Source organism: Tenrec ecaudatus, chromosome 9, assembly GCF_050624435.1.
Source record: "Tenrec ecaudatus isolate mTenEca1 chromosome 9, mTenEca1.hap1, whole genome shotgun sequence".
NCBI lineage: Eukaryota > Metazoa > Chordata > Mammalia > Afrosoricida > Tenrecidae > Tenrec > Tenrec ecaudatus.
In genome coordinates this window covers 2,436,860-2,448,978 of record NC_134538.1, presented here as the reverse complement: position 1 = coordinate 2,448,978, position 12,119 = coordinate 2,436,860, and the positions used below count along the sequence as shown (strand labels likewise).

At 58.1% G+C, this 12,119-nt stretch overlaps 1 protein-coding gene across 7 annotated transcripts in view; it reads right to left on the bottom strand.

The window, feature by feature from the left end:
• The window catches only part of NTRK3 (neurotrophic receptor tyrosine kinase 3), a 470,484-nt gene extending 462,555 nt beyond the window's left edge, over positions 1-7,929 (bottom strand). For all 7 annotated transcript variants that reach the window (XM_075557452.1, XM_075557453.1, XM_075557454.1 and 4 more), the window contains exon 1: positions 7,682-7,929. In XM_075557452.1, the coding sequence (XP_075413567.1) occupies positions 7,682-7,929 (248 nt within the window). The remainder of the gene's footprint in view (positions 1-7,681) is intronic.
• Positions 7,930-12,119: the final 4,190 nt, after the last annotated feature.

Sequence of the window (12,119 nt, the reverse complement as noted above, 5' to 3'; positions counted from 1 at the left end):
CTGACCCTTCCTCAGGCCCGCGTGGAGCCGGCTGGAACCCAGCCACCAGCTTCCTGAATCCCTGCCAGCCTCAGCTGGCACCTGCTCTATTGTGGGTCCCGATCTGACCTCTGAGGCCAGGACACCATGGGGGATTGGGGGTGCAAGAGAAAGGGTGTCAAGGAGGCACCAGAAGAGGTTCTGGCTGAGACCTGACCTTCCCAGGAAGCTGTGTCAGGAACAGACCAAGAGAGAGACCATGAGTGTGCCCTTCCCCACCTTCAGGCCTGTGACTCTGGGTTACTCAGTGCTCTGCCCTGAACTGTCTTGTCTGCCACCCCAGCCATGGCACTTCTTCCCCAGGGAACTAGAAGATTACCAACTGCAAGACCCTCCTAGAATTCCCCACTGATCTCTTTTACATTCATTTCCATACCAGCCACATAGTGTTTGTATGTGTATCCTGTGCACATATAAGTGCGTCTGTGCATGTGTGCATATAAGTGTCTGCATACGCCCGGCAACTCCAGCTCACCAGCTACCAGCCCCACCGGAGAAAGATGAGGTGGCGCTGCCGTCAAACTCAGGTGAGGGTACCTGCACGTTAGAACAGACAGTGGGCTTGGGAGAGGGGAAAGTGCCAGATGCCCTGCTGCTCCCTGGCTGTATCAAATCACACAGCCCAAATGCCTTAACTGGACTCCGTTTCCCCATCTATAAAATGGTCTCATGGATCCCTGTCATCAAGCGGGTGTAAGTCCTGGTAAGCCCGCGTGTGCCAAGCAGACACATGCTGTCAGGTGCTCAAAGCCATGACCTTTAGAACATGGATCAAAAAAAAAGAACATGGAGCTGCAGGTCTGCTCTCCCAGGCAACTCATGGAGGAGCCCAAACTACCAACCCTTCAGGTAGCACTGAACACTACGTGGGGACACCTGGGCTGCTCAGAGGACTTATGGGATTGTTATAACGCCACAATGACATTCAACCAAGTGGTTGCTATGAAGCCAACTCCCCGTCCTGGTGGCCCACATGCGTCAGCGCAGGCTTCTGCCCCGTGGAGTTTACAGTGGCTGATTTTACAGATGAAGATAGCCAGGCAGTTCTTCTGAGGTACCTCTGGGTAGACTCAAATTGTCAACCTTGTGGATGGCAGCTGAGTGCACTAACCTTACAGCACGACGACTCAGGATGTACTTAGAACAGAATTTGGAACGTAGTGCGTGCTGGAGTCGTGACTAATGGTCGCGTATTGACAGCTCCTTATTTGCCAGGCAATGCAAACGGCACTGACTTCCAGCTGAACCTACCACCACATAGTCATCTTCATTTATGGAGCAGGAAAGTGAGATCTGGGGGGACAGTGATGTCTCTCAAAGCCAGGGTTGCTAGGGAAGCCAGAGCCCAGGGAAAAGCAGCTGTCAGAGTCCTGTCCACACTTCCAAGCAGGTGATGTCTGTCTGGGGAAGAGAATCCTGGTCTCCCACCGCCCAGACCTTGGGATGTTTGCAGAGGACACGTCACTGGGGAGAGCCAGGCTGAGGTCCAGAAGGACTGCTGGGTCCCCAGCCTGCCCAGCCTCTCCCTGCCCCAGCCCGGCAAGTAAATAAAGCTCAGCAGCAGTACTCATTGCATTTATTTCTAATTGGCGTGGGCTGTAGGCTGTGAGGAGCCCCGGGGCTCGCGTGGTTGCTGCCTCTGGGGACCCTGGATTTGGAAACATCGCCCCCAGGGAGACAGTCGGGGGAGGTGCAGGCTTTGACCCAGTGCCCAGAAGAGGTACCAGAGTGGAGGAGAAGGTGGCACCTGGCCCAGCAGAGGGGAGTCACCTCAGAGTTCTCCGGAAACTTTCTAAGCTGGGGAAGCCCTTCCCCAGGGCCCAGGGGCATAAGGGAGAGGGTGGCCACAACGACCCCTTCAAGCACTGCATCCCAGGCAGTCTGGCACTTGGCCCTAGTCAGAGACCTAGAAGCCCTTCTCATGGGCCCTCAGGGCTCCCCCTCCCCACCCACCCCCCTCACTTGTGACTTCACCGGTGGCCTCACTCTCTATGAGCCCATCCATCCAAATGGAGCTTCCGCCAAGCCCTGGACACCAGGAGGACTGTGTTTTCCCAGGGTGGTCTAAGCTCATCCCACAGCCTGTCCTGAGCAGGCCAGCCTCCACCCAGGCCACTTCTCAACCCAGTTGCCAGGACACTCAGCCACCCCTCCCACCCCCACTCCCCACCCTAAATCCCTTGGCCACTCTCCTTATGGGACCCTGAACTTTCTGGATGAGAAAACATCTGCCTTTCTCTTCTTACTAAGCCACAAAGAGTTCATCAGAAGGGCCCAGGGCGTGAGAGATGAAGGAGCCAAGAGAACCAGCCAGGTGGGCCGTGAGGGGAGTGCCCAAGGAGGGTCCCAGGGGTCCATGGCCCTCCAGCTCTTCCCTCCAGCAGCCCATCAGTGTGACTTGGGCTATGTGCTTTGTTCCATGAGGGCTGGTTGATCGGCACAAGGGGACTGAGCATCTCTGTCCGGTAGCATTGCAAGGGTGCCCTTCACAACGGTGGCTGGAAAGCTGGGTGTCAATGAACGACAAGGGTATTGATGGAGCTGAATAATTTACTAACCAAAGACCAAAAGGTAGGATACTGGAGGGGAGGTGGGGGTCTTTTAGAACTGTTAGTGGCCCTTTGGAATCCTGATCAGAAGCTGTTACCCCCATCCCCCCCTACCCCCCCCTACTAACCCAGTCATATTTTATATTCTTCTTGCCCCTTTCAATTCATTGACCCCTCCTTGGCCAGAGCCAAAAAGGGGCAACAGGGGGAGTTCAGGAGTCCCTCTCCTGTCAACAGTCTCCCTCCTTCCCAAGCTCAGACCCTCTGGTCACAAGAAGAGACTCTAGCACCAAGCTCAGAGTCCCTGGGTGATGCAAACAGTTAACCTGCTGAACCAGTCTCCAAGAGGGCCGTGGAAGAAAGGCCCGGTGATCTTCCAACAAAGCAGCCACTGAAAACCCTGAGGTTTTAGCCCAGTTCTACCCTGACACACATGAGGTCACCGTGCATCAGAACCAGCTCCAGTAACTAGTTGGTATGCTTGATCAATAAAAATCTCACACTTCGAAAAAAAATCTCACACTTCGAAATACTTGTAGTTAACACAAATCTTCACTGAACATAGTAAGTGCTGAATAGTCCTCTTTAGGTTCAAAGGAATCTGCAATCGACGTTCTACAAGAGTGTTGTGTGTGAGAAATCCCCCAACACTGGGGTGAAGGTAGTCCCCAGGGACATGGTCTCCCTGCCCTGAGCTTGTTACGGGAGGCGGGGGTAGCATGGGGACCAGGATGCTGGCTGTCAGGCCACTGGTAGCAGGCTACAGTCTCAGAGCATTCTGATGAAGTATGTGGCATTTGGCCCAAGAAGCTGATTCCAAATTGCGCATGGCACTTTCTGGTTGGCCCAGAGTTTTCTAGACATAGGACGGGAAAGGAAGGGGAAATGGTCAGTGGCCAATCAGGGAGCACCTCTGCTACCCCCCTCCTACCCCCCTCTGACCCCCCTCCTACCCCATCTCTTCCTGATGGCATCACAACGCTTGTCACCAATCTCCAAGGATGTGCCTGCATGGGCTCCACCCAGTGGCTTCACGGAGCCTCTTAGGCCCTGGAATGATACCAGGCCCAAGCTGGAAGAGTCATTCCACTTGGTGGGCTCAATCCATGGTTGAATTTACAAGCTCAGACAGGCAGCTCTGCTCTGATCTGGCTCACAGGAAGTGGGAGCACAGTCACCTAGGCACCCGTCTCTCCTCCTAATGTGGCCTGACCAGCTGGAGACCCCAGGGGGACTGGGGATGGGGCCTATGTGTCAATGGAGGGGACAGCAGTTGGCAGCAGGGAGGCCAGGACACTGACCAGGGCCAGGATGAGGGAGGGCTACAGGCTGTCCCTCCTGAGAACCAGCTGGGGCAGGAGCTCAAGGCCTTCCCCAAGCCAGACAGAAGACAGGCAGCGGGAGGACTGAGTGCCAGACAGAGGGCAGGCAGGGCCCAGGGGACTTAGAGGTGCCCAGGCTTTGATCCATGGCCACCCACAGGCTGTCCTGGGCCTCAGGGTGGGCCACTAAATACCCACAGGCCTTCTCCAGCTGAAAGCTCAACCTCAAAGATGAGCTGGGAGGGTGTGGAGTCCAGGGAAAACCCCACCACCACCCTCACTTCTCTGCCTATGTCGCCCTGGCCTAGCCCCAATCCTGAGCCGTGAGCACTCCTCACGGAGCTTGTGACGTCCCTGGAACCTGGCTCACACACCTGGCAGAGGCCAGGGCTCCCCTGGATCCTTAGAGAAGCTGAGTCTCAGGGAGCCAGCAAAGGATGCTTTGCCTAGCCAAGAAAGGCCTGCAAGGAGGGCAGGGGGTCACTAAAGGAAATGGAGAGCTGCCAGCCACCAGGGGACCTCCGGGTGGGAGCTCCTAGTTCAGGGATCCAGGCCCATGAGCACAGGTCCAGGGCACCCAACGAGGCCATCCTCTCTGCCTTGATCTCTCTACCAGCCACCCAGGCACCATTCCTGCCCAGCCCCAGGGAAGCCTGACTAGAGGGCCAGCTGGGCCAGCGCACCCTCCCAGCCATCACTTCCTGCCTTTGTGACGTCAGAACCTGGTTGGGTGCGGCCGCGCACGGCCCGTCTAGGTGAGGTTACTGTGCACCGTGCATGCACCAGGGGCCCCACTGTCAAGGGGCTTGGTCGCCAGGGCAGCAAGGACCCCTAAGAGGGCCCTTTGAATCCCTGTACTTTTGCCCTTTCCCCCACAACTAACGGGGTGACAGTGTTCAGCAGCGTCCAGAGGACGCAGAACTGGAGGCTGCTCTTACTCGCCATCTTTCTGAGTTCTGAGTCTCTCTCAGAACCCAGGGGTGAAGTAACCTCAGATCACCACAGCTCCAAAAGGTCCACAAACCTCAGCACAGGAGAGTGAACTAGAGGACCAGGCGATGCTGAGACCCACTGTCTGCCCCCCTAGGTACACACCAGCACCTCGAGCTCCAGGCTGGCAGGAGGCTTTGGAGTCTCTCCAGCCCAGGGCTCAGCCACATCAGAAATTGGAAGAGTCCTGGCCTCCTATCCATTGTCCTTTTCCCATTTGGTGCTAATGGAAGGTCCCTTCCTATCTGGAGTCCCGTCCTTCCAAGCGCCCTCCCAGCCCAAGAGATGAGGTGGTAGACCAGACTTCTACCCCAGATTCCACGTGGTACTCTGTGGGCTGGAACAAGTTACTTTGCCACCCTGAGCGTCCATCTCCTCCAGGGTGCCAGCTGCTTCAATTCCCCAGCTCTCTCATGGATCTTCTGGCCTCGAAGGTAGAAGGCTGGCCCCGTCCCCCTCCCAGATCAGTCAATATTAACCATAGACTTAATAGGACACTGGGGAGAAGATGGGACAAGAAGGGGCCATCTGACCCATGACATCTGACCCTCCCCCACCTGCCACTCGTCAGGACTTCACAGGGAATCCAGTGCCTTGGGTGTTGGTGGATTTATAGAAACGGGTCCCAGCTTCTTGCCTTCTTGCCATAGGGAGCCCTAAGATAGCACCCTTGGAGGGGCTCCCCATGTGGTCCCTGCTCCCCTCCCCGCTGTCCGGGATGCTCTCCTGGGGCCCTGCAATGGCAAAAGGTCAAGAGGCCACCAGCCCCTGTCAGCTGCCTGGCCTTGGGCCCACTGCCTGCAAAGACACCCCAACTCTTCAGAGCAAGCCCGCTGCTACAAGCCTCATTCTCAGAGGGGTGGCGCCTCCGTAGGGCTATAGCGCCTCCCTGATTGCGATGGTAACTGTCCTGAAACAGCAGCACAGATCCCCACATCCCCCCAGCCGACGAGAAGCCCGATGCTGCACATGCCACCGCCGCCCCCCCGGGCAATGAGGAACGGAGGACACCCCTTCTCCACCCCTCGGCCTGCTCCAGTCTCTCGAAAAGCTGAGATTTGGCTCCTGAATTCCTGAGCCAGCTGCTAAGCCTACACACACACACACACACACACACACACACACACACACAGCCCCATGGTACACTTCCAAGACTCACTTCAATAATCTCTCTCAGGACTCTTCTCTGGAATGCTGGGGCCTGCAGGGAGCCAGAGAAGCAGGATGGTCCACGGCCTTCCAGCTGCCCCCTCCCTCTCCATCACCCCTGCCCAGGGCTGTGTATCTTGTCATCTCTAGCCAGGTTGAAGGGTGTCCAGGGGGAAATCGCTGAGTGGCACAGCTGAGATATGGGCCAGGAGTCAGGGACATTTCCTGGGTGGTACATTTCCCTCACACTGTTAGTGGCTAGAACGTGAGCAGAGTCTCCATTAAGGCCAGGGGGCCAGTGGGCTTCAGCGGGAATGAGCAGGAGCCAGTGCAAGTCCTTCAGGCTTTGAAGCCAGCGGGGCTGAGGCTCCGGAGGGCTGCCGTCTGCAAGAACAGTGCAAACTGCACACTAGGCTTCTTTGGGCTTTACCCAAGGGGTAGAAAGCCACCCACAAACGTCTTCAACTGGCCCTTCTAAGCATCCGACCCACTGGGGTGGGGGGCAAGAGGCGGGGGCTTTGGGAGAAGACAGACTAGATCTATGCCTGAACAATCCTAGTGACATTCACACCCTTCTCCCAGATGACAGGCTGGCCCCGTGGGCTTCCCACAGGGCATGTGGATGGGAGAAATGCCAGGCAGGCTCCTCTGTCTCTGAGCTTTTGCTTTCTCTCTTTGCCAGATCTGCCCCCATACCCACCAAAGAAAAATAACGATAGGCCTCAAAGGTAGCCCAGCAGGTTACCACAGGTCTCACTGGGACCTGGCACACCTAGGCAAACACCAATCAGAGTTGTATTCTCCAAATAACCAGATCTGCATGATCATATGCAATCCCCCCCACACCACCGCTACCCCCCCCCCCCATCCTGGCTGGATTATTAAGGAGTAGCTCTCAAACCCCACACAGGGGAGGGCTCTGTGGGCGCACAAATGCAGAGGAGAGTGGGAATCGGGGTTATCTCGGAAATGCCAAAAATGGGGTTGGAGAGGGAGGACGCCAAGGAAAGGGACCAGGCAGGCGTCTATAAAGGCCTTCTGGGATCCCAGGTGTCCCCAGAGCAGCCAGCTCCAACTTGTTTACTTGTCAGGGTGTCAGGCTGTTTCCAAAAGGAAATAGTTAAACATCTTGGCTGAGTCGCGAGCAGTCGCTGTCACCTTCTCTCCTGGCTGCGCGCCGCTGCCGCCGCCACTACCGGAAAAATAGAACCTCCCCTACTTTATTCCACTTGCGCGTGGCCAAACTGTTGCTATTTCGTGGGGGGCAAAGAACCCGATCCGCACCCCGGAAACGAGCCAGCACCGGGTGGGCGCGGGGGCGGGAGCTGGGCCCCGCTTGCTTTCGGCCAACTGAGGTCCTCTCCAGGGACAGACACACGCGCGCGCGCGCACACACACAAGCCTCGCCAGATCACGCCTCGCCTGGAATAAGCCGCCGGTGAGCATCTCCCGAGCCAGAGCGAGCCTGCCGCGCGCCCTGCGGGCAGAGAGCAGCCTAGAGCCTGGGCGGCGGAGGGCCGACTCCGGGGTGCTGGAGGGCGGGCAGGCGGGCAGGAAGAAGCCAAGGAGCAAGGGTTGGGTGGAGGGGGGGTGGGGTGGTGTGGCGGGCTGGGGAGCGGCCGCCTGACTTACATGGAAGTGATATTCCTTGAGATGTCCGTGATGTTGATGCTGGCGTTCCCGTTGCTGTTCCCTGAATCCTGCCCTTCCAAGAGGGGGAAGAGGTTCCCATCGTCCGGCCGCCTGCAATTGATCTCCGTCCTGCTGCAGACACAATTTGCAGGGCAAGCCAGCACGGAGCCCACATAGTCCAGCCAGACGCTTCCCAGCAAGAAAATCCGCCAGAAACTACACTTGGCTGGGCAAAGAGAGACATCCATCTCCGATCGCTGCTTCTAAAAAAGAGGAGGAGGAGAGGAGAGGGGGGTGGGGGTGGGGGGAGCGGGGAGAGCAGGGGGGAGGAAACAAAGACGGCGAGGGAGGGGGAAAGGGGGAGGGGGCCCTCTGCCTTTGAAACGCCGAGCGATCAGATGCAAAATCCTTCAGCGTCGGAAACCATCGCGGCCCGCCGCTGCCGCCACCGCCGGGTGGGAGCCGCCTGGAGCGCCTAGTGGCGCGGTCCGCCAGGCATGGTGGCCTGCTCCGGGCGGGCTGGGTCCCCGAGTCCCGCGGCTCGGGAAGCGAGCTGCGCTCTCCGACTCCGAGACTTTGCAGGGTGGCAACAGACGGTGGGGAGGCAAAAAGGAACGGAGGGGGGGGCGGGGGGAGATGGTGCTAAAGTCACCAAGTCCCACCTACTGGGCAAAATTAAAACAGACACACCTGCAAAACACACACCCTCCTGCGCACGCACACACACCCGGAGCCCAGCAGAAGGACGCTGGAGATGCAGTTGGAGATGCAGCAGCCGCCGCCGCGAATGGCTCGCCGCGCGCCCGCAGAGCCGTACAAGTGCTTGGAGCCTGACGAAACGCACGGGTTATCGGAGCGTCTGCCGCGGCTCCCTCCTCCCGCTCCCGCCCTCCCCTCCCCGCCCCTCCCCGCCGAGGCCGCCTCCCCCCGCCCCCCCCCGCCCCGGCTAGGAGCGGCTGGTGAGCGGAATCGCCCCCTCCCTCCGCTGCTCCCCTCCCCCTCTCCCTGTGCACACCCCTGCTCTCCCCGCCCGCGGGCCTCTCCCTCTCTCCTCCCCACCCACCCACCCACTCGCCGGCTCGCGGATCGCGCCGGCACCCGCACCCCGCAGCCCGCGCCGCTGCCCGGCGGCCGGCGGGCAGCCTCCACGCCTCGAGGCTCCACGCCTCGAGGCCCCGCGCCCGCTCGCTGCAGCCCGGGGCAAACCCGGACGGAAGGGAAAAAGTTGCAGTTGGGATTGACAGGGTCGGGCCTGGGGAGGGGAGTTGGCGAGCTGCGCTGCCCACACGGAAAAGCGCGCTCCTTCCCACTTTGGGGCCCTGGCGCTACCCGGTTTTGCTGCAATCCGGACCGCGAGAGGAAGTGAACTGAACACTGCGGAGGTGGCGGGAGAGCGCTCCCCGGCTTGGGTGGGGGGCGCCGACGGCCACTGGGGGGTTGCGAGCGCGCTGGAGCCCCAGGGAGGCCCGCGGAGCAGCCCGGGGAAGGGGCCCGTGGACGCGCGGTGCTCGTCGGAATGACGCGCATTCCCGTAACCTAGAGTCCGGGAGCTGGGCTCGGCGTGGACCAGACTGCAGGGCACCGCACTGTGGGAGCCCCCGCGCCCCTGCACCGCCCGGGCGGTGGGGTTTGCGTTCGGCCTTGGGCAGGCAAGGAGCTGGGAAGGAAGAAACCAGGGCCGCAAGGGCTGCGCTACGGAGCCGAGGGGGCCCCCGGCGGGCCATGCGTGCGAGAGACGCGGACGAGAATTGAGATGCAAGGGGCATTTTTTGGCCAGCACCGGCAGAAGCCGGCTTCTCAGGCTCGGCTCTCCGGCGCACTCCTCTGGCTCTCGGGTGAGGGGGCGGGCGGGCTGCTTTCTCCAGATTCGGGGGCGCAGATCCTCCCTCCGTCCCTCCCACACAAGCACCCCTTCCTGGTAGGGGCGCAAAGCAGGTGCAGCCTTCGATGCGAGCTCAGATCCTGTCGGGCGGAGGAAAGGGGGTCCCAGCTTTCTGTCTGGGTAGGGATACTTATTTATTTCCTTTTCAATAAAATGCAAAGATGCCCAATGTGAGCTGTTGACTGAGAAACCCAGGAGCCTTGGCTGTGGCGAAGGAGCAGAAAGGGTTAGTTAGCTAAGGGAGTTAGAACCGACAGACACACTACAGCATTCACACGCAGAAGAAAGCAGGACTGGACTCCCAGAGCTTGGAGCTGGGCAGGCGAGGAAGCAAAATGCACCGAATTCAACAGCATCCAGTATCTGAAAGGATTCTCCCCCACCCCACCCCCTAAGGATTCCAATGCAGGTCATGTAACTTGCAGGCAAGCTGGGGGAAGGGATGTGTGGTGTGCGGGTGCTGCTGCCCTGCCTCACGCACGACCAGAGACCGCCTGCGAGTACCATTGTTAGAGTACACTAGGGAGGGAGGGGGGAAAAGGAAAGAACATGCCTATAAAAGGCAGTTTTCCGACTTCCCATCACATTCCGCCTTCCCTCGGAGACTTTTACCCACTGTCGCCATTATGGCCTTGTCCCCAGACTGGCACTTTGCCCTCCCACCAGCAGGAGGGGACAGAGAGTGGGTACCTCCTTAGACTCTCAAACCAGTCCCTAATGGCCCCAGGCCAATCCCAGGCAGGCTTGGTCCACTGGGAGTCTCCCTGCCACTGTGAGTGCTGCAGCACTGTATGAGTTTGGGGACCCTGAAGTGGAGGCTGCCTCTCAGGGTGGCTCACGGGCAGACCCTGACAGTAAGGCCACGTGGACTTGGCTCAGCGTCAGTGCTCCAGCCTCCTACACTAAGATACCCTGAGTGTTTCTGGTTTGTTTGTGTGAGAGCAGGAGGTGATGTTTTCCATTTCCCTCAGAAAGGGGAGGTATCCGTAAATCAGAACACATTGCCTGTTTTTGTTTTTGTTTTTTGAACCAAACTTGAAAACACCTTTGGAGATGGTGAAACTGCAGGCTGTGAAGCAAGGGTCCTTCGTGGAGCCAGAATCTTTGCATCCTGACAAAATGCGACTTGCATGGGATGTGATCCCTGTGCTAGAACACAGGGCCCCAGCCGGAAGTGGCAGTTTCACACAGGGAGGACCTTTTTTTTTTTTAATGAGGCTGGGCTGAGAGTGAGAAGCGCAGCCGGATTTGGTTTCCAGTTAGCCTCCTCAACCTCCGTTTTCCCAAGTGTAAAATGACGGTTGCTCCAGATCCCTCCCAACACCGTTTTACCGTGAATCTTCGTAGAAATAAATGCAGCATTCAAGACCCCAAGCCAGTCTTACCCCAACCAAGCTGGCCATTCCACGAGGTCTCGCGTTACTGTGTGAGACGTGCTGAGGTGACTCCCAAAGCCCCTTCCAGGTGGAGATAGTGTCTGATTCCACAGAGACCTGGGTCAGGAGGGCTGCTTGGGAAGAAGATCTGCCAGGTGGGTTCTCGAATATTCTGAATTTGAGGGAACCGGATGGATGAAGTTCTTCAAATGCATGAATCCGATGAATTTCACTACAAGAACAGGGGGTGGGGAGAATGACCAATTCACCCTGCCCACAGAAATCTACCCCTGGTTCCATAGTGCTGAGCCTCCCAAGTCAATCAGATGTGGGGAGCTGCTGATGCTAGAGTGTCCCCATAGACCCCCTTCTCCATCCAAAGGGAGTCGCCAAGCATTTGGGGAGAACTCTTTTTTCCTGTGCTTGATCTTCTTCATTAGTCCGATGCCCACGCCCTAGTTGACATAGAGGAATGCCTATCACATGATTCCAACTTCCCAGTCTGTGGCATCACCTGGCCATGTAGGGACCTTGGCACAGCTCAGTATCCTGCCAGTCAGGGGCTCATTCCCCATCCCATCACTTCGCTGCTAGTTGAAAACTTAAGGATGAGGAAACTGGTCTGTGGCACAGATGGGCATTATTGCTGTTGCTGTTGTTGTTGTTGTTAACAGCAAGTAAAGCTTTAGACCCCTTTTACAGCAGGACCCTGCAGGTAACAAGGGTTTGGAGAAAATGAGAATATATCCAAGATTCCAATACAGGTGGCCAGCATGGGGGTAACCCCCACGGTGTGATGGTCTCCCTTTCCTGGAACCTTGAGAAAAGGAACACGCTTCTCTTTCCCAAAGGGAAAGCCCCATGAGCACCCATGCCGGGTCTCCTCAGCAGCCCAACTTCCACCTAGAAATGAAGGCGGGCAGTGGACACTCGGGCCACATACGGGCTCCCCCAGGGACAGCACCTCCTAGCACCTCTGATGCTCAGCATGTCTATGTGACTTTCAAAGCCAGCTCCGTGTCCTTTCCCACAAGCCCCACACACCCAGCAGTCAGTGGCCATGCAACTGAGAGGCAGACTAGGATTCGCCCAACAGACCCATTCCTGTAGCATCAGCGTGAGCCCAGGAGTTCTGGAGCAGAAACAGAATCCACTGTCCTAAGTCTGAGCTGGGAAGGAC